This window comes from Chanos chanos, chromosome 2 (genome assembly GCF_902362185.1).
Source record: "Chanos chanos chromosome 2, fChaCha1.1, whole genome shotgun sequence".
Classification (NCBI taxonomy): Eukaryota; Metazoa; Chordata; class Actinopteri; order Gonorynchiformes; family Chanidae; genus Chanos; species Chanos chanos.
Genome location: NC_044496.1, coordinates 21,222,323 through 21,245,031, shown reverse-complemented (window position 1 = coordinate 21,245,031; position 22,709 = coordinate 21,222,323). Strand labels below are relative to the sequence as shown.

General features: G+C 38.9%; 2 protein-coding genes across 3 annotated transcripts in view; both read left to right on the top strand.

Moving 5' to 3' along the window:
• The first annotated feature begins 472 nt into the window (after window positions 1-472).
• Window positions 473-9,198, top strand: chrna7a (cholinergic receptor, nicotinic, alpha 7a (neuronal)). 2 transcript variants are annotated; one of them, XM_030766164.1, is made up of 10 exons: window positions 473-527; window positions 2,625-2,764; window positions 3,137-3,181; window positions 4,618-4,727; window positions 5,176-5,255; window positions 6,144-6,311; window positions 6,931-7,125; window positions 8,120-8,206; window positions 8,431-8,540; window positions 8,668-9,198. In XM_030766164.1, exons 1-10 carry the CDS (start codon window positions 473-475, stop codon window positions 9,196-9,198), a joined length of 1,521 nt encoding a protein of 506 aa, XP_030622024.1. The 2 variants fall into 2 exon arrangements, with proteins under 2 accessions (XP_030622024.1, XP_030622023.1); XM_030766163.1 differs by lacking the exon at window positions 473-527 and adding an exon at window positions 2,213-2,244 and having other exon boundaries at window positions 2,590-2,764.
• Window positions 9,199-12,573: 3,375 nt separating this feature from the next.
• The window catches only part of trip4 (thyroid hormone receptor interactor 4), a 31,160-nt gene continuing 21,024 nt past the window's right edge, over window positions 12,574-22,709 (top strand). The window contains exons 1-11 of the mRNA XM_030766149.1: window positions 12,574-12,722; window positions 13,420-13,595; window positions 13,683-13,813; window positions 13,922-14,140; window positions 14,296-14,374; window positions 14,487-14,610; window positions 14,879-15,094; window positions 15,317-15,443; window positions 15,864-16,048; window positions 16,228-16,352; window positions 16,688-16,779. Of these exons, the coding sequence (XP_030622009.1) occupies window positions 12,643-12,722; window positions 13,420-13,595; window positions 13,683-13,813; window positions 13,922-14,140; window positions 14,296-14,374; window positions 14,487-14,610; window positions 14,879-15,094; window positions 15,317-15,443; window positions 15,864-16,048; window positions 16,228-16,352; window positions 16,688-16,779 (1,554 nt within the window). The 5' untranslated portion in view covers window positions 12,574-12,642. The remainder of the gene's footprint in view (window positions 12,723-13,419; window positions 13,596-13,682; window positions 13,814-13,921; window positions 14,141-14,295; window positions 14,375-14,486; window positions 14,611-14,878; window positions 15,095-15,316; window positions 15,444-15,863; window positions 16,049-16,227; window positions 16,353-16,687; window positions 16,780-22,709) is intronic.

Genomic DNA, 22,709 nt, shown 5'->3' with positions numbered 1-22,709 from the left:
GCTAGATAACGCAATATGTAACTGTGACTTAAGAGTGAACCCATCCGTGTTGATCTTGACAAATGACGTGAGTGATACCACATATGATTGTACAACTGCTTTTGTAGTAGAACTCAGCAAAAACTCATACATAAAAATCGATTTTGTTCACGCCACACAGTGGATTACAGATGAGGAAAAACTCTAGTTAATTCGTAACAGACAGTCAGACATTTGCTCGAAGTCGCACAAACTTGAAACGTGTAAGCACGGTTTCATTAGAAACTGAGTCGCACTGATACACACACTTGACAAAACCACTCTATCTCAGTGGTTAATAAGGTATAGTAAGAAGGAGGCGGCGCACCGTACCCTGTAGTTGCTGATGTCGTTGGAGACTGGTTTAATCGTCAACATTCAGAATCCTCGGCTGTATCAGTACAGTTGAGGGAAGATTTGCACATTTGCTGAAGATAGATCGTAGCAATACACGATGCGTATTTTGGATTTTACTCTTTTTATCACCGCTGTAGCCTGCATATGGGGTGGTAGGTATTGCATGGTTTATTTAAGGAAAGGTGTGCGTTATACACAATGATTACTGGTTTTGCGTTTTGTGTACTGCTCTTGATTGTTGTCCTCAACCTTTTACCTTTTTTTTTGGCAATTGATAGGCCACTTCACCGTTTTAACGGTTTGTAAGGATTAAAATAACAGGTCCGTTTGAATACTGTGGGATGAGATGGAAGAGACGTACGAAGTAATTTTGTAATTGTAAAAGTGGTGTGTTTTCAAATTCCTGTTAAGTATGCGATTCATTTACATGGTTGGGTTGCAAAACAGTGATTTTTTTATCTGATTGTATGATCTAATTGTATTTCAGTAGGTAATTAATCAATTTAGCCTGAATTGTTTTTTAAACATATATGGATGGTTAACCCAGTGTAATAATACATTTTCCTGCCACTTTTGCTTTGTCCTTTAGATATTTCTACTCCCTTGTTTGATTTCACATGGGCCTACAGACACACACACACACACACACTCACACACAAAACTCACAACAGTACACAGATATCGGACAAACGGAGTTAATTTTCCAAGTGCTCTACTTTTCCACGGATCCATGTTAGTTTTTACCCAGCTTTAACAATTACAGCATGAAGAATTAAACGCCCTCTCCTACCTGACCCTTATAACTGGTGTAGACTCTGTTCAAATAGGCTTTCAGTGTGCAGAAAGTACAGTCAAAGCAGCTACAGTCCCAGTGGATGTAAATTAAGGTCAAGACCAAACCAAGGCTTACTTAACTGTTTTTGGTTTATTCCTTTACTCTGTAGAATAGCCAGTAGTTGAAAATCTGACTGGATCATTTAAGGAAACCAAACTCATGCTGTCTTGGACTGAACTTTGTTGTCCCTTATTTTCTTGGCTTTGAACTCATACGTTTAATATGAGATTGACTAGAAACTTTGTCTCATGAAACTCCCCACCAATACTGATGAGACTGACAATATTTTTTTCTCTTTTGTTCCACAATGATGAATCACATATCCAATTTGAAGTGTAGTAACGTAATAGCCTGTAGTGATTTAGAAGATGGGCTCAGTAGAATCCAATTATGAATGGCTCCAGTTTTAACAAAATTAATGTGGGCATAGAAACCTTTTGTCTCTCCTGTGGTACAAAAAAGCATTGTTCTTGAAGCAACATTAATCATGCATTATAAATGGCCCCATGGACTCTTAGAGAAGATTTGAGTCTGCCGCAGATAATAAGGTGTATTGATTCCATGATTATGAAATTAATTTAAAGTACATTTATTTGAGGGAGCCTTGTGGAGGATAAAATATTCACTACTGTGTGTCACACTCCCTTAGATACTCTTCACAGTATTTGTGATTAAAAGAAATGGAAATCTGACACTTATTTGATTATTTATCATAAACCTGCGCAGTGATGTAAATGCCACAGAAAGGACGTATTTGCATTTAGAATGGATTACAGAGTTAAGGCTAGCTGAGCGAGACAGCAGTCTGGAGGCTCTGAGATCCTGTAGAGAGTCTTTGATGAGTTTCTTGGATCAATAATCTAGCATCCACATTAGCTGGAGCGGCTGTTCAAGCTGATTTGCAATGCTTTCTCCACAACTACTTTTTCAATGCCTGGGGTTGGCAGTTTTCAGAACAGACTGCATGTCTAAGGGTGAGATGTGGTAGAGTGGTAGAAGAAGATGCCCCGTAAATACACTGCACATGTGTACGTGTGTATACACTCACCAACACTGATTGTAATAGGCCTCTTATTTGCAGTAATTTAAAAACTGCCTAAAGATTAATTAAACATAAGTATGATTTCATATTAATTAATTAAATTTAAAATAATGAGGTTTTATTGATATATCCAGAAAGTAACTATACATTACAAGTTTGACCTATATATTTGAAGCTCAATCAGTATGTCTGCTCTTTGCCATCAAGTCTGTTTGTAATTATTACTATATATAACACATAAATAGTCTGCACAACATGCCGCCACGCTATAGTACAGATAGATAGATAGATAGATAGATAGATAGATAGATAGATAGATAGATAGATAGATAGATAGAGTTATATATCTTTTATCTTCATATTTTCTCTTAGTGTCACTACAAGGTGATGCCCAAAGGAGACTGTACAGAGATCTGATGGCAAATTACAACCCACTGGTACGACCAGTGTTCAATGACAGCCATTCTCTCACAGTGAATTTCAGCTTCAGTCTGATGCAGATCATGGATGTGGTAAGTGTACTAAAAGACTAATTCATTTAGAGACCTACACAGTATGCTTCGTGTACTGTAAAAACATGAAAAGTAAAAGCAGATGTGTTTATTTCACAAATATTATTATTTAATATTATTAAATAATAATTATTGACTGGGCTTAGATCCATTTGTGATCACTGCCTCTCTTACTGCAATATATCAGGACAGAGTGCTGTTTTACAAAAGCATAGAGTTTAACTGAGAGGCAAAAACTTCTCTGAACTTGATTCTTGTTTGTGTGAAATTATATTATTCAGAACCCAGAATAACAGAATAGAATATCAAAGATTTAGTGATGCTTCAAGGACATTACGGACATAAAGATATTTTTCCACCGGTTTCCAACAGGATGAGAAGAATCAAGTTCTAACAACTAACATATGGTTACAGCTGGTAAGACACTCTGTTTCTTTGTATGTTGGTGTGTCAGGTTTGTCTGCTTTTCAAATACACAGTAACATGATAGACTTATCATATAATATAATGGAAAAATTCAGGATGGTTTTCCACCTTGAAATGGGAGATCATGAAAGTAAAATGCATTGGAACTGATTGATTCTTAAAGTGTTAGGCAAAGAAGTACTGTTGGTTTGCAGTTATAATGTCATACACATTTCTTTTTAAGCCTGTGTTTATGGGCCAGTTTACACATGCTCTTGTTGTGGTGGCATTTTTATGTATTAACAAAAGTTCATTTTTGAATATAAGATCACTTCATAACAAAAGTTCATCATTTCAAATAATGGCTAAATTTCCATGTAATCTTGAATTGGGAGGTTACCAGATTGCATTCTCAAAAGATTTTACCTGCTGTGTTACATATGTGTCTAGAATATCAGGATTTCGAGAATGCTCTTCAGTTAAAAATAGCGACATATAAATAGCATTGCCACCAACAAAATCCTCGAAGGGAAGAGTATATGGTAATCATATTGGGGAGTTCATCCTTTAATATCCTGCATATCAAATGGTCCAGGGACATCATGCCTGCAAGCCATATGTATGTAATACTTTCACTGTGTCAAATTATTTCTAGTATGTCATTTAATCAGTTTGCCATGCCTTAGCTTGTGTGGGCAATCCCCTTAGCTATCTCCAGAATGGTTTGAAAACAGACAACATCGCTCAGTTTTGATCAGGGCTTTCTTCTCTATTCAAAACACATATTATTAATACATATTGCTAACTTGAGACAGCATGACTAAAAATGTAAATCCTAATTTAGTGTTTTTCTGAAATTGTTTGATCATTTTAATCATGAATGCTAATTTAAAGCACTGTCCTTTCTTTCTTATTTATAATTTTACATAATCTAGATTTAATATTGCAGATTTTGAATATATGGACAAATGAAAGTGTAAATGAAAAGAGGAGAATCTGATATATCTGCTGCTCATTAACTCTCCAGTTAAGTTCATCAAGTGGTGAAATACATTTTTATATCCTGTCAGTATGCATCTTTTATGATCTTTTCTGTCACCATGAAGTGTGTTTGTGTGTGTGTGTGTGTGTCTAGAATTGCATGGAGGACTCAAAAGACCATACAAAAACCTCTCCGTTTGTAAATCACAGCATATTAAAAATGACATATTACTGGTATAAACATTACACTGAGTGTAGAGGGGGTCTGTATGGTTTGCTGTATGCCTTGAGCTGAATGGTTGCCTCAGTTACTGCAGTTCTATAAATATTGAGTCTATTGCTCTATTGGTGTATGCTGTGTGCCTTAATGTATGCTCCAGTATTTTATTCCTCATACACTTTATCACTTTTCCCCAGAGTAGAATGTGACGTTGTATGATTTGTTTTTTTGGGTTTTTTTCTCACAGTACTGGTATGATTACTACCTTCAGTGGAATGTCTCTGATTATCCTGGTGTGACAAGTGTGAGGTTTCCTGATAGCCAGATTTGGAAACCTGACATTTTGCTCTATAACAGGTATATATAAGACACCACAGGGGTTGTTCTGCTCTTATATTTGCAATCAGTATAAGCGTGCTATCCTGGATGTTGATGAATTATCTTGAGAAGTGCTAATAAATGATGACTTGGTCTCCACCACACAATCAGAAAAATACCAGCTTCTGATGTCATTTTGTCACTGTCTTATGGAAACCATTTGGTTTTAATTTGATTGTGCTGTATTTCAGTACCCCTTTCCTTTTGCTTAAACTCTCTTTTTTCACCAATAGTCTTTACTTACTGATATGGTAAACCAATAAACAAGATCAGAGCCGAGTCTTTTCCTTCTAGAACAGCACAATTCAGAACACCGCTTTCAATAATTTGTAACATATGTACAAAGAATTCATATCTATTTTTAATGTTTTCTGTGAGGAATAATAGTAAATTGCTGCAGTACATATGACTGTTGTGTTCTCCACAGTGCAGATGAAAGGTTTGATGCCACCTTTCACACAAATGTCCTGGTTAGTTCTTCTGGTGCCTGCCAGTACATGCCACCAGGTACCACGCACTGTGATATATTTCTAAAATAATTTAAAGAATACATATACCAAATAAATGCATTAAAATATGATCACATCCAACTCTTGTTCATAGTAATGGAATTAATGGGCTTACTTCATCACTAATCTGCAGTTTGTGCGTATGTGTTTGGACTAATATATAGCAACAGAGCATCAAGTGACTTTGTGCGCTGAATAGCCAACAGCCCTAGTCTACTTCTGCACAGGGATGGAAATGCCAGTCTAACTGTACAATGGTAGACTGTAATTTTCTGAGCCTTGGAGACTTTTTAACAGTGGCTTGATGGGAGCAGATGCACCTGTATAGTTCAATGATGATTGTTATCATCTTACAGATCAGTTGTGTACAAGTGTACATACTGTACCATAGTCTCTTTGGCATTCATTGTGCAGAGGAAGATCACTCATTCTTATGACAAGTTCAGCAATTACTCTTCATAAATGATGTGTTTTGCTGCACACACACAAAAAAACTATTATGCAAAACAGTTAAACTGTGAGGGAAGTGAAGGGCTAGGATGTATTTCAAGTAATGTGAATGATTCATAACCTGAACAAAATTGATTTTTTTGAACATTTGTCATTCCTGTCAGATTTAATTCATATTTGTAGCAGTCATTTCCTGTTCCCATTTCCTGTGTGCCCTCTTCATTTCATTTCTGTTCCATGAGATCACTCTTTCATATTGTGCAAATTTATCACTTGTTCCTGTAGATTTTATAGTTTAGTTTTCATTCTCCCATACCATCTGTATATGGACAGTACTTCAAAATTGTGTGTACTGGTTTGTGTGCCTTTAATGTTATGTGTGGGATTTTCTCACTTATAGTTTTCCTGTGTACACATCTTACATTTCTTTCCATAGGAATCTTTAAGAGCACCTGTTACATTGATGTTCGCTGGTTCCCATTTGATGTTCAGAGGTGTGACCTGAAGTTTGGTTCCTGGACATATGGGGGTTGGTCTCTAGACCTCCAGATGATCGAGGCTGACATAACTGGTTATATAGCCAATGGAGAATGGGATCTTGTGGGTAAGATCGTGTAGCTACACAGGGCTACATAAGACAGCAGTCTGTTTAAGTGCAATGCAAGGATTAGTTACCATTCTACCCATGTGGGGAGCAATGAGTAATTTTGCACTGTATGGCATTTTTCTCCATTGTTTGGACCTTTGTTTTGGAGTAACTAAAGATGGAACTATGTGGCTCACTTCTAATAATATTTTTAACAATTTTAAAAATCAATGTACCAGTTTAATTGGTTTCTACAACACTTTTGTCAACATAAATCATTCATATAACTCATTTAAATTAATTACTGATCAGAGGACTTCATATTTAAATAAATTAACCACTTTTTTCACTAGGAAAAAAAATGTTAATCAAAGCAGTCATACACAATATTTAACACTTTATCTGTGTCTTGTTCAAAACATGCAAAGCTGTCTTTCTGACAGTGTGTAAAATGCTGTTCAGTTTCATTAGCTGAGCTCCAGTATCTTTATCAAATCAGAAGTCTGGCAACAGACTGAAAAGAATACAACATGACAATAAAAAGGCCAATTACCATGCAAATATGTAAGCTTTACTTGAAGAGAAGGAGAAAGTATAGTGTTCTTTAGTGTTCTTTCAGACATTGTGCTTTGTGCAGAGGTTCCAGGGAGGAGAAATGAGAGGTTCTATGACTGCTGTAAGGAACCGTATCCAGATGTCACATTCACCGTAGTGATGCGGAGACGAACATTGTACTATGGGCTGAATCTGCTCATCCCCTGTGTTCTCATCTCCACACTGGCCCTGCTGGTGTTCCTACTACCAGCAGACTCTGGGGAGAAGATCTCTCTTGGTAAACTATTCCAACAGTGCATTTAACTGATCCTTTGATGTGTGGGATAATTTTAGAATTATTCAGTGCTCATAAAATAATCATAACCATAATCAGAGGAGTGCAAATGTACTCAGTATATTTTGCCTTCTTTGATGGCAATGCAATACAACACCCACATCTTATACTGATTTTGTATTGCACATCTCATGCTGACATCAGGTTAAGTTGTTGACGTTCCAAACAATATCATATGAAACAGGCACTCACCAACTCTGTAGCAAATGGTAGGTGCCTTTAGGCAGATGCCTGAGATCCTTTTAACTGATGAGAGCTCTACATACAAGGTCGTTCCACAATATTTTTTCAGTACAGTAGATTTAAAGTAAGATGTCAATGTGCAGAGGAAAGTAATCTGGTAGAAACTTTGACTGAAATCACAGCAGAGCTGTTTTTTTCCCCTTAAACGTTATTAGTGTGTGTGTTTCATCTGCCAAACTGATGTCCCAGGGAGTGAGTCATTGGCAGAGACCCACTGATGTTCCAGGATCTATATTTCAGCCAGTCGGAAATTAAATGAGCCGAGTGTCAAGCTCTTTCCCAGATTTGTTAGTATGGTTTAAGAAGAATCAGGAGATCTTTAGACATTATATTTAAGAGACTCCTAAAACAAAGTAGACTTTAAATAAACTGGATATTATTTAATAAAATGATGCAATAAAAAAATAGTAATGTTTCCTGTTACATTTCTGGTCATGGTCATTCATATTTCATCATGATTTTTAAGACTTTCCTGATGGAAAGTACAGGAGGATGCCGTATTTCAGATCAGCATCCAGGATTTTACACACGTTTTTTCATATTTCTTTACATGAGCTTAACAGCTCTGAAACCTCTATGAGGATGTATAAGTTTAACTTTTTTATACAGTGTCATTGCTTGGCTTAAAGGAGATTTTCAGAGGAACATGAGAGGGGTGTTTTAACATATAGTAACATAAGCTCCCATATTGCAGGGATAACTGTGCTGCTGTCATTGACAGTCTTCATGCTCTTGGTAGCAGAAATAATGCCAGCAACATCTGACTCAGTGCCATTAATAGGTAAGCCTAGTTATTTTTCATCTGAAACAACATAACACTTAACAAAATGAGAGAAAGAAAAGTCTATTTGGCTGACAAAAAAAGGCATAATTTTTTCTTTGCTACTTGGCTGCAGTTTAACTGTCACAGTAGGAATAAATTACTTTTATTAGAATACCACCTTTATCCCATTAAACATTCCAGCTTAATCCTTTTAATGAGTCGTATCTCTTATTTTTTATTAGCTCAGTACTTTGCTACCACTATGGTCATTGTTGGCCTGTCTGTGATAGCCACAGTTTGGGTCTTGCAGTATCACTACCATGATCCTGATGGAGGAAAAATGCCCACATGGGTGAGTCGTTTTCCTTGTCCAATTTGCTTTATAATTACATTCACATTTGTGGGTGTGTATGTATGTGTGATATATTATGTAGAAAAGTGGAGTGCAAGTTTAATAGCATGTACCATGTTGTGCAAAGACCCGTGTAGTACTGTTGAACTGGTGTGCCTGGTTCCTGAGGATGAAACGGCCAGGGGAGGACAGAGTCCGTTCAGCCTGCCACAACAAACAGCCACGTGGCAGCCTCTCCAGCGTGGATTTCAACGTCAGCACGGGAGCACCCCAGTCCACCAACGGGAACATGCTCTACATTGGATTCCGTGGCATGGACAGCATACATTATGCCACCTCCCCTGATTCGGGAGTTATCTGCAGTCGACTGATGGGTGCAGGAGAGGAGGATGCCTTACTTCCTGGGGCGCCGGCCTCCACAGTGAGCAGTGGAGACACAGAACTTTCAAAAATTTTGGACGAGGTGAGGTACATTGCCAAGCGTTTCCGGGACCAAGATGAAGAAGAATCTCTGTGCAATGAGTGGAAGTTTGCTGCCTCCGTTATTGACCGTCTTTGCCTCATGGCCTTCTCTCTCTTCACCATCCTCTGCACCATTGGCATTCTCATGTCCGCCCCAAACTTTGTGGAGGCTATCTCCAAAGACTTCTTCACCTAGGGACCTTGTTTCCTTCTAACTGTGTCCTCTTGGGCTGTTTAGTGCCCCTCAAGTACATAACTATTTGCTTTTTATATTTGTAAATTCATGGGGCCACAATTATTAAAACACCACGTCTGGATTCGATAAGAGTACATTTTTATTTGTTTAACTGTCATGGTAGTATTTGTAAATGATAATCTTAATAAAATGCATTTGCAGAATTTGAATAAGTCAACCTTTTCTCAAGTTTCCCTTGTGTAACATGTAAATTAGGTCACTGTAACACAAGTTCTCTTGTTCATGTCATGTGAGGAATATAAAATACATTTTATAAATTTAATGTTTTTTTCCCCCTGAATTACACTTACACAAACGATAACTAAGGCTGTTAGGGTGTTCATGCATAATTATACCTCATGCATATTAAACTTTATGATTAATCTAATATCAAGATTCAGTAAGCATAAACAATTTTTAACCTTAACACAAAACTTTGTAATAGGTGATGGCGGCTTAACTGGATGATGACAAGTTAACTAGGCTGGAGAACAATCTAGAGCATATTCTTTAAAAACATAATACTGATCAGTATACGTGGTTGTTACAGGTATGAGGCCAGAAAGCTACTATTTCTAATGTTACTTGTTAATTATGTTAATGCATGTGAAGTCTAAGGAATTTATAGTTTCAGTCTTGAAACTGCAGAAAAAAGAGCATCCTTGACAAACTGAAACTTTTAAAATATTTTCATGGTTTTGGTACTCAGATGTTTAAAGCATCATAAGCATCATAATAATCAGCTCTTTAGTTACCTGCTGACAGAAAACTGCTGACACATAAATGCTGTTTTGGATCATCTTTATTCAACCACAAGGCAGAATACATAGTACAAGCTGTCAGATCATTAACAAGAATGGCATTAACAAGATGTGTAGAAAACACAAGAAGTCCCTAAGGCCCACAGATTCATTGTGCTGTGATATTTTATGAAATGTACCAATAGACACAGTGCTGCACAGGCTTGGATGCTATTTTACAAAATATGCTTAAAATATCTAAAAACTGTGAGCTGTTAAGATTTTCCAATGGGAATATTCCAAGGCTCCTCTCTTAGTGGACCATCCAGACTTTTTACAGCATACTTACTCTTCAGCTAGCTAAGTAGGTTTGTTTAACTTGAGACAAAGCTGGTTTTGAGTCATGTATGCATCATCATTATTATGATCATTATTGTTATCGTCAGTCATATCATCATCATCATCACCATCACCATCATCAAGCTCTGCAGGCCTCACATATCTTTGTTACAATTCTTTACAAGTCTTCTGCTCTCAGTTACATATTGTACAGTCACATATAAAATAATAAAAATATTTTTATATGTACTGAGAAGTGTAATGGGATTTGTAGTTACACATTATCACAGACCAAAATCCAGAGCTGAAATTTCGATAAAACGAATGTCTTATCTTAGATCTGACTGAACTAATTTAGGTGTTAGTTAATGAAGTACGTGTGCCACAATGATTTAATCACCTAATGATCTGTTTCCCAAAGATTATATTTCATTTTGTTACACTGTTAACTATAACTGTTAAACACACATCCTCTAAAGTGAACATAATTTAAGTAAGCTGTTACTTGCTTTAATGATGAAATATTCCTTTTCTGCACAAACATTACTATTGGAAGAAAGCAAAAGATCTTTCATTTCTGTGAGAAACTTGTCCATATTGTGATTTTGTTGACCACATAGAACACCTCTCTCATTCTAGCTAGGAAATGCGTGAATACAAATTTAGTCCAGCAACACAAAATGCAATACAATCTCTACATAAGGTAATTATACCATGGGTTGGATACCCCACAGGTGATGTGATGTATGGGGACAGTGAGTTAATACATGAGTGGTTTCTGTTTTATCCTGTTCATACATTTTTAGTAATTTTAAAACAGGAAGGCAGATAGTGGAGCAAACAGTAAATGCTGACTCGGAAAGTTATATATGATGTATATTTTGCTGAAAACAGTGGACCACTGTAACAAAAATAAACCACAGAATTTTGGGAAACTCTTTGAATGTTTGTGATATTCTTCAAAAACTAAAGGCCTGCATAATTTGAATGAGTAAGAGGCTTGCAGCCAGGTCAGAAAAAGGTTCAAGCCATGGCCAGAGGTGTATTACATTTGAATAATATGACACTCTGCCTTGGTATTTAATGTTGCCCATTAGCAGGCAGTCCCTGTAAGAAGCATTAAGGGCAATCAGGGCAGCATGATGTTACAAGAGGCGTATATAAGAGCTTCTGAGTAAGAGGTATTTTATGTTACTTGCAGTTAACAGGACGGAAATGATGAATGTGCTACTGGCATATCATTAAAACACAGGTCTGTCAGACGGTGTAAGGATCTCCAAAGCTACCACTGTGCTGCCACCTAGTGATGGAGAATCGCCAGGAAAATCGCTGGTGGTATTGTAAGTTTGAGGGTGTGAGCATAGGAGTCATAACAGAGTGAAACAAAACTAATTGAGCAAGAACATATGTGATAATATAAGAAAATGTATACAAAGTAAAAGGGGAGGGGGGGGGGGGGGAGCATTGAAAGCAAGTGGGAAAAAAACAAGTTAAGAAAAAATACAGGAAATAATGATAAGGAAACATACCAGGCGATAGCTCTCTTTGTTCACAGTTCTTTTACTCAGCCAAACACTGCTCATAATCCTCAGGTAGAGCATTTTCTAAATTCAAACAGGTCCAATTAATAGCTCCTCTACTTATTCTAACGCCAGAGTGCCTCATTCAGTATTTATCCAGTGCTCCTGGGGACTGAGCACTGAACAGGTGTACCATCAGGTTTCTGTTATTAGTCATAAATAATTGCCATTTTGTGCTTTCGGGACTGATATAAATATTTAAATAAACAGAATATGTTTGTTTGTTTTTCAGTGTAACTATTCAGCAGGCAAATTCTAGTTTTTATCATGATGCCAGTGATATGATATGTCAAGGACACATGTCACCCTCTAGGCCTAAATTAGGCTGGAGCAAACCCAATTCCTACTTGTGGTCCAGCCCATAGAGAACGCTCACACAAATTTCAGAATGACTTACAGTTAATCACAAATCGAACGAAAAAAACATAGTTTGTAATGCTAACATCGGTTATAAAACTGATCCATATAGTAATTATTTGGAGATTTGTCTTTATGCATCCTTTTTAAACACGCTGATAATTTGCGACCGTCTGAACAGGCCACCAACAGTCACTTACAGCGTAGGAACCTTTGCCATATAGAATATTTACCTGGGGAATATAATTCTGTTGCAATATGTGTAGACGCGATTTCATTCCGGGTAGTACCATGACAGATTGGATTTGCAGACTAGTTAGTTAACTACGTACGTGGCTTGGAAACGTCACATTATTCTCTTCAGTAATATCAAAATATAACCTTTCACAATGACCGATCCTTTAATTCGCTGGTGTGTAGATCAGTTGAACAACAACTTTGGACTGGAGGCAAGCGATGACATTATTCAGTGAGTAAATTCTAAGATTGCTGGGGAAAATGTTTTGTCATTCATAACAGCATCTTGCCACTCTACCTGAACTACGTCAGCAAAATTTTGCTGGGGGTTTTGTTTACTCAGTATTTAACATTGTTGTATCATCGTAACTCGCCAAGGAATATTACTGACATAACAGACAATAGGCTGAGCAGTGTCTAAGTTGTTAAGACCAGTCTTTAAGTTCTTTACCGAGTACTAGTGAGATTCAAATGAATAACTTTCATTTAGGGTAGTACTTAATTAATTAACCTCATAAAGGTTGGTGGTTGTTTCTGTCATATGTCTTATATTTGTAATTTGTTTTTAAACGACAGACCCATATTCTAGACTTACTTTCTTCATATCTATACCAGTAGGCTATGTTCTGAATGTGAATATGAAATGTATTCAACACATCTAAAAACAACCAGCATTCTGAAATGTTATGTTACTGACACTTTATAAAGGATTATGAAATATTTATGTAATTTAAGCCATGCAGACCAAATAAATTTTTCATGGTTTGTGTTCTTTTCCATACTGATTTTGTTTCTGCAGGTGTCACCTATTGTCAAACCAAATGCCTAAACACTATTGCTTTGTAAATGATAGTCCAGTGTTGCTAAAGAAAAGTATTCCTCAGCTACTGATATAACATGGTAAAAATGTTCTAACATTCCCTGTTTAGGTATATTCTGTCAATTGATAACCAGGAGGAAATTGCTGAGTACGTCGGAGATCTGCTTCAAGGAACAGATGGGAAGAAGAAGCAGTTCATTGATGAGCTTTTGGACAGATGGCGCAGAACCCAGCATCAGACCAGTGATGGTGCCAGCTTCATTCCAGTGAAAGAGACTGTAACAGGTAAACACATTGTCAGCGTTATTTGCATGTCTAGTACCTTACACAGCTGTTATTAGCAGTCAGTAAATTAGCAGTTTGCTTCTCCAGGGGTTGGAGAAGTGACCAAAGACACTCAAAAGAAGTCTAAGCGAAAAGGGAGAAACAAACAAGAGGTCATTCCTATTAGTCAGCTGGAACCCGAGCCTGAGACTGTGAAAACTCCCATTGATTTACGGAAGGTGAGACAAACTACTTTAACGTCATTTGGACCGACTAAATGGTGTAAGCGGCTGCTGCTAAGGGATGCTTGAACAGATGCCTTTTTGAATTATGTATGTTTCCTCCAGGCACAAGAAAACAGTGCCCAGTCCTCTGTGAAGAAGAAGACTAAATTTGTGAATCTGTATGCGAAAGAGGGTCAGGACAAACTGGCCGTTCTGCTCCCTGGACGTCATTCTTGTGACTGTCTGGCCCAGAAGCATAAGCTCATCAATAACTGTATGACCTGTGGCCGTATTGTGTGTGAACAGGAGGGTTCTGGACCCTGCCTCTTCTGTGGCAGCCTGGTGAGACAGTACTTATACTTGAACATGGGTACTTTAATGGAAGTACTTTAGTGAAAGTGCTAGCATTTAATTTACCTTGTTTGCCTTGTTTGACATTACGTTTCATTCGTACAATTCAATCTGTTTACCTAATCTATCTGCGTTTTGTAAAATAGGTCTGCACGAAGGAGGAGCAAGAGATTTTGCAGCGTGACTCAAACAAAAGTCAGAAGCTTCTTAAAAAGCTCATGGGAGGTCAGCATAACTTCTTAGGAATGACCCACAGAGTAAACTGCCTAGATGAGTACACAGTATATGGTCTGTACTTTAATGTTGAATTGAGCACCTCTCTGGTTTCCGATGATAGATCGAATTGTACCTGCTGAGGGATCAGAGAGGGACTGTCTCCCTCATCAGGAAGCCCGGATGAAAGCAGGTCTAGAGAAAGCTGTACAGCACAAAGACAAACTGCTGGAATTTGACAAAAACAGGTACTTTTAATTTACTGTCTCTGTAATCAAAAGCTATGATGTGTAATACTGAAAAAAAAAAGCTATTGAATTTCTGCGTGTGAAGCGCACACTTACTTTCAAGCCACATGAAAATAAAAAAGAACTTGCAATAATAGTAGGACAGAATTTTGGGTGGCACTTTGGTTAAAGTTGTATAGTATTGGATTTTCCTCATACCTCTGCAAAATGTTGTTTCATCCAACTTGTACACCCACTTTCACATACATTCGTCCGTCCTCTTTTGTAGCGTTCGTCGAACGCAAGTTTTGGACGATGAGTCGGACTACTTTGCCACGGACTCAAACCAGTGGCTGTCTCCATCAGAGCGCGAGGCCTTACGTAAGCGCGAGGAGGAACTGCGGGATCTGCGCCACTGTTCTCGCAAAGACCGCAAGATCACTCTGGACTTTGCAGGCCGAAAAGTGCTGGAAGAGGGGGAGAACCTGACTCAGTACTACAATAAGTAAGACCCTTCGCAATATGCTCTCATGCTTGAAAGTAATTACGCAGTGGGATCCTGTTCGCTGTTTCATAACGAGGTAGCTACTGCTACCTTGAGGCTTATAGAATAACATTCACAAACAGACAGCAGTTATAAGTAATGTATGTGGACTCACTCAGAATAATATAACTTGTTAAATGTGATTGTAAAATGTCACCGAGGCTCTTGTTTTGGCTGTTATAGGTTTGATGAGACAGTCAATGCCATCAACACAGGGACTCTGGTACAGACTCCAAAGGGTCCTGGCACAGCGGGGCGTCAGCATCTAAGAGAACTGGTCAACCCTAACATTTTACAGGCCGCACCTGAGGTTGGTACAGCTGCATGGTACCTGTTTGGCAGCTTGTTTACCTATTTATAGTGCCTATATACCAAGCATAATGCTGGCTTGAATGTGGCAGTGGAGGCAGGTTTGAAAGGTACATTGTTGGAGATCACATATACAAAGCTTTATGTATTGTAACAATCATGGTGCCCTGGTGCACTGAATAACAACCCAGTTGGGGTTCTTTTCAGTTTTATGACACAAATACTGCTTCAATCCACCTCTATATTTCTTCTTGTTTCTTTTTCCCAGCAAACCAAAGCGCATATATTTAGTGCTCTTCTCTAGTTTTTGCACTTTCTTTATTGTGAATCTGTTTGCATGGTCCCTGACTGCAGGAATATCCATTAGTTCATATATATATATATGTGTGTGTGTGTGTGTGTGTGTGTGTGTGTTTATTAGTGGATAGACCCAGGTATGGGGGAGGCTGTGCGTAAGGCTCCAGGGAAAGGTATGGGGAGTGAACAGGAATCAGACCGGTCCAGGCTCAGGCTACAGGACAGGGAGCTGCAGGAGATGTCAGACGGGGGCTGGTGTCTCAGCATGCATCAGCCATGGGCCTCTCTGCTCGTCAAGGGCATAAAGAGGTACAGCACTTCTCTTTACCTCTCACTCACCAAAAAGACACTTACTTTACTAAGAAAAAATGTGAAACATAGGATACACCCCCCGTAACATCATAGTAGCAGTGCTCACAAAGGAAAAGTAGTTAAAAAAAAAAAAAGGTATAGGTTGCAATTTAATCTGTGTGGATTTTGTGTTGCAGAGTGGAAGGCAGGTCATGGTACACTTCCCACAGGGGTAGACTGTGGATTGCTGCAGCTGCCAAGAGGCCCACCCCTCAGGAGGTAGCCCAGGTGGAGGCCATGTACCGCCAGATATATAAAAAAGGTATGACAAGAATGTAAAATTTATATTTTATATATATTATATATATTTTACTCTTTGCAGCGTATCTATCTATCCATTTATACACACACACACCCACACGCACGCACACACACACATATATATCTATATCTATATATATATCTATATATCTATATATCTATATATATATATATATATATATATATATATATATATATAAATGGATAGATAGATAGATAGATAGATAGATAGATAGATATGCTGCAAAGAGTAAAATATAGGATGTATTGACCTAGAAGTACATTGTCCTGCTGTTTATCTGTAGTTTAACATAAACCAATTCTATCATTCTCCAGATATCCAGTTTCCTAGAGAGTATCCCACAGGGTGCTTACTGGGCTGCGTGAACCTGACGGACTGTCTCTCCCAGGACCAATTTAAAGAACAGGTCAGTGAAAACTGAGGCCATGTCTTCACGCTCAGCATACATTACATACAGATACATGTTCTCTCTCGCTCTTTCTCTCATTTTCACCCTGTGAAAATCGCATAAAGTGAGCTTCACTGAATGGACTAAGACTTCATGACGCTGGTTTGAAACCCAGGTGTGCCTGCTGGTTGTAAAGACTCTTGCCTTCCTCTTGCCACTACCATTAACCAGTGCGGCTGTGCCCGTGAGCTAGGCTGTTAACCCCAAGTTGATCCGGGGGTGCTGCATCATGGTCTCCATGTCTCCCTTACCCCCTCACCCCAGCATAGAAGCCTTGAAAACGACCAATGAAAACATGCCCGGTGACCTTACCATGGTTAAAGGAAGGTTCAGCAAAGTTCAAGAGCACATAAACGCTAATGTTGTCTAAATTGGACACATTCCTCTCTCTATGTCTGCTTCCGTTTCTCCTCCTGTCTTCTTTCCTTGCCCGCAGCAGATTTCCTGCCTCATTTCCTCCCCTCCCTCCATGTACACACTGTGTATAATGTGGAGGTAATTGGTACTGCTTTGGTGCTTAGATGAATTCTGCTGTGACTGCAGAGCAGATAAGACTAGCTATTGCTGTGGACCGCTCACAGGCAAACACTCTGCTGCAGAATCTTCTGAGCAAGCACCGAAAATCCTATCAGCAAAATGCATTAACGTCCAGAATTTTACCGTAATATTGTTAAAAAAAAAACGTATTTTTGGATGAAACAGACTTCTTGTAATAGAAGAACTAAAAGCAGGTTTATTTTACCATGAGAAGCATAATTAAAAGAGCCCTTGACTTGCCTACTGCAGCCTCAATTTGTGGGTTATTCAGAACATTGTTTGCATTATTTGATATCATCATGGCTTGCATGTTCAATCCAAACTTTAAAATTTTGATTTTAAAACAAACATAAGTCAATATTTTGAAAGTGAATTAATTTTGTACTTTGCAATGTTATCAGCCTGCAGTTATGGAAATTATCAACACTTTTATAATTAAAGGTGTTGTTTTGTTTTCAATTGTGCCAGCAGAGGGCGCAATGCACCATTGTCTCGCTAGCCCCAGGCAGCCATCTTTTAAGTCTTTACTGCAGTCACACTGTCAAGTTATTTGGAAGAAATATCAGAATTACACAGTGAAAGATTTCCTACTCGCTCACTACAAATGATTCTGGTGAATATTTGCCGCTTAAATCAGTTGTATGAATTTGTGTAAGATGGATTTACAAAGGATGACGTCTCAGAGCAGTAACATAACCCAGTTCTGCGCTTGATTAATTATAAATCAATGAAGTCCAGAGCTGCTCTGAGGCCTCTTATCTTTTCCCTTTCATCCTGTTTAAATGTCAAGGTGACTTAGCCCTTCGCTCACAGAGCCTGACAGAGCTTCTCTCAAACCCAAACAGCAGCAGGCACAAAGGCCATCATGTACATTTTGATTTTACTCCTGCTTTTGATAGGAGAAGTGCATAGCCTCTTCAGTAAACCCGGCCAGGTGGATATGTAGATGACTGTAATGGGGGGAAAGTAAAAAAAAGGCACCTAGAGGAAGCGTCTTCTACTGTTTTGACTCATGTCTGTAATCACGCTTGCACTTTTGCTTTATCTCTTTGTTTCCATTTCCTATTAATTTTTTTTTCTTTTTGAAAACTCTGTTTGCTTTCGGATTAAGCCTCAAGTACGAGCAGAAGAACGCTTCTTTTGTCGTGCTGTTTGTTCTTATTCATTAATGAGATCCATGGAACAAACATCTGTGACTGTCACTGCCAACTCTCCCACACCCTCTTAGTCACATTAGCTGTAATGAGATATTGACAAAGACACTGTTGTCTAAATTATGTACATCCATTTTCTGCTGATGTTTAAATAGCACTGATTGAATGTAATTGCTTTCCATCAGATTGCTCAAAGGGTGATTATGTGAAGACAGCAGACATCTCCCCTGTTGTTAAACTTTTTTTTTTTTTTTTTTTTTGTAGGATGCTTATCAGTAGAATAGAAAAAAAATTCTCCCTGAAGTGTCTTTTAGTCTACATGAATGTTTTACTCAGGCACAAACACAGCGAATGAAATCAGACTGGAATCCTGTGTTCTTACGTTTGCTCAGCCGCCTATGTACTTGTTTGCTCAGTGGCTATTTTCCCGGGGTTTTTTTTTTTTTTTTCTACTGATCCCCTCTCAGGTCATAAAGCCGTGTGTGTGGAGGTGCAGGCTGAGCAAGCGCCCTTTCATCCCTTGCTTGAGTGCTCGGGGTTGTGAGGCTAGCCATAAATCCAGTCTGAGAAGCAGAGGGGGGAAGGGGGACATGGAGAGAGGTTGGGCGTAAATAAAGGCTTCCATAAAGCCTCTGTGAAGAGTGCTGCTCCCGCCATCCTATACTACTCCTCCTCCTCCTTCGCCTCCTTCACCTCCTCCACCCCCGCAGAAGAATTAATACTGGCTGGGAGGCTTCAGCGATCGCAGCTTGTCCTCTCACCAAATGAAAGAACAGCCGTGACTGAGTTTTGAACAGCGTCTAAAGGGAGGGAAGGAGATGATTTGAACCCTACCACACTTAAATTCTCTCTAATACAGACGTAAATCTGTACTCTAACACTTGCTCCTGAATGAATCTGTTTAGAGGGACACAAAACCGTTTTGCTATATATATTAGTGCACTGGGATATTAGTCTCTCCCCCATCTGTTGTCCTGATTAGTATGTAGATACCTTAACCTGTTGTTCTTTTTCCACACCATTCATCCCCCCATCTGGAAATGAAACGGGAAAATCTGTGTGGAGCAATAAGAACACAATCTTAACAGCAGTTTCAACAGCCTTCTTTGGTTAAATACTGAGTTATTAGGGTTTGCCTATCGATACTTAGATATTTGAAAACACTATTTAATGAAGCACTTCTTTGCACATTATTTGCCTTAATTATTCAATACATTTTGTAAATCCAGTTAAATTGTATATCTTATTACTCAGACTTCAAATACAGTGGTGGAAATCTGCTAATAATACCAAGAAAGGATTTTTTGTACTGACTCATGTTCAGTTTCTTAGTAAAGCTCAACAAACAAAAAGTGCCTAGTCAAATAGTAATGCCACCAAGAAACTAGAGGGAGGGGGTAAAGCCCATTAATCCACTCAAGCTCCCATCCCCCAACCTTCCTCATACCATTCACTCCACAGTCTGGTTCTAACTCTTTAAATGCACTTGATCTTATTGATTCATAGCTTGTATGAGGCTTGGATATCTTTGTCAGTATTAAGACTGGCTGTAGACTGTTGAACCATTGTGATTACAAACATCTTTCTTTGTTTGTCAAAGGTGAGCTTTTCAGTGAATTTGGTACTAAGAGAAAAAATATATTATGTCCACAATCATTTATATCTTTTCCCCCATTTTCTATCTTACATGCAGTGAAAGATTTTTTTTGTTTGAATACAGATATCCCACATTTCTGTGTTTGCTTTTAATTGTTTCTCAGAAACCTACTATCGTTGGGATTCTCCCTAATGATACCTCACCGGCTAGATTACCGGAGGATGGCTGCTCTCCTCTCTTGTTAGTGAGGCTAGATGGTCCAGCTGATGTCTGTGTTTCCTGGAGTGGTAATGTGATATTTATATGCTGAAAGCCTTCCTGAGGGAGAGAAACACCATGCTCCAGCTTTGCCAAGGAGAATCAGGCCTATTTGCTCTCTCTCTCTGTCTCTCTCTCTCTCTCGCTCTCTCTCAGTCTGAATCTTCAGCATCCTGGCTCTCTTTTTCCACCTCTTTATGTCTTCACTTAGGTTCTTCCTCTACATGTTTTTTTCCTGTCAGGATTGTGTGTGTGTGTGAGGATGTGGTTAGGGGGAATTCAATTTCTACAGGAGCGCCCCCCCCCCTCCCCCCTTCATCATCTGTTGTCTTTGAACAGGGACGATTGGCTTTAAACACAGTCGGCCTCATACCCCCACCCCCTTCCCCATCCCCACCCCCTCCGTTTCTGTGCCGGGCATGCTGCCATCCCAGAGAGGTCAGACATCATGTGATTCTACAGTGCTGTGTAAAATGTAGCCAGCAGGAGCCTGACGCACTGAATGACAACCAGAACCGGCTACAGGTCATCAATAGCTTGAAAAATAAACAAGGCCATCTGCCAGGCAGAACGAGCGCTGCACTGCTCTAAATCTTATTAGGCATTTTAAACTGCCACTCTGTGTGACATGCTGCTTCTCGTCATTTAAAAGAGTGTCTTTTCATGCATTTCTTCCTCCTGGAATTAATCACTGCGTTACAGTTCTGTAAATAGGGCACAGTTGACAGTCAAGGAAATAATTTGATTCTGCACTGCAGTCCTGGACTGTTTCAAGCAAAATATCATTTTAGACTGAACATAGACTTTTTTTTTTGCTTTTACCCCGCTAGCATTCACCAGTTTTTCACTGTCTGTCAGTATGACAGCAGACAGAAAATGGGTTGTTTTATGGGAGAAATCAGCTCTTGAAGCTCCTTGCAGTACATGTATCTGTTTTTCTATTTGTCCAAATGACTGGAGGAAGGGCACAGTTTATTGAAGAGGCTGTTCCAATACTGGGAACTCTTGTCCTCAGCTTAAGAGCTTCATCATCCGTCGAAAGAGTCACTCACCCTAAATATACATGCTGTCTGAATGTATCTGACAGACTTCTCCTCCATAATGGGCAACCTTCTGCAGGAGCCAGAGGCCGTCAGTTGGAGTGAAAGGCTGGCTGTGCAGGGCTCACCCTGTCAGCCGGCTGCTGCGCCAGCCCTCCGCAGGCATCTGTCTTCATGACAGGCGGAGCAGCGAGACCTGCTGAGACTGCAGTGGGTCAGAGTTTACAAACTCAATTGTGTTTCCGAGGATCTGCGTGTCTGCTCGGCTACTTCCCAGTGACAGATCAGAGAGAGAGAGAGAGAGAGAGTGAGAGACCTCTTCTGGACTCTGCCTCTTCTCTTATCCTCCTTCCTGTTTTTTCACGTCCGGGCTGTTAGAACCTACTAGCGTCATAGCCACAGCACCATCCAGACTTCTGAAGTCTGACACACAACAGTAAATAAGTAAATAAATAAATAAATGTTACTTGTTGTAAGAACCCCTCGGTTGAGCCACTGTGTAAAACAGCTTTTTTTTCCCCTCCCCTGGTCAACTGATGTTGTAGAAAGAACCATGTTCCTCCGGGCTGGGGACTTCCATACTCCTGTGCTGCTCCTAACTTTGGTGTTCTTAATGAGGTGACGGGTGGCCTTGGAGGATGTGAATATAATGCATCCTGTCTCAGCCAGGCACTTTTCTTGTGTAGGGCTTTGTGGGAGCAACAGCTTCCAGCAGAGCAGAATGAACACAGATGGGCTGTGTTCCAAAGGCCTAATCAAAGCAAACATTCACTTTGGGCCACCGCCATGCTCATAAACATAGCTCTAATTTCATGTTGGGAGTTTAGAGTAAGTCCGTGCAATGCCATGGTTTCTGACTTGAGTGATATTTGTCTGATTTAGTCATAGCAGTTGTTTAAAAAATTTTAGGAAATCTTTTATTATTATTATTATTATTATTATTATTATTATTATTATTATTATTAAACGTGTTCTGAATATACAAATTCAGCTGATTCAACAAGACACTCCTTGTTACCTGCTGGTGGCCAGTATTATAATTGTGACTATGAGGATGCCAAACTTCTTTGGCTTGGAATATTTTTTAAATTCAGGCTATTGCTGCCTCATTATTTAGCTGTTAAACAAATATCAGTAAAATTAAAATAATCTATTATTGCCATTATTATAGGTGTTATTGAAAATGATAATAAGTTGTAGGGAACTGAGGTGTGAAAAAAGCAGGCTTGACTTGTACTCTCAGTGATTATAGCATAGAAGTGTAGTTTTATGTTTAACACATTCAAATGTTAAAGATTTTAG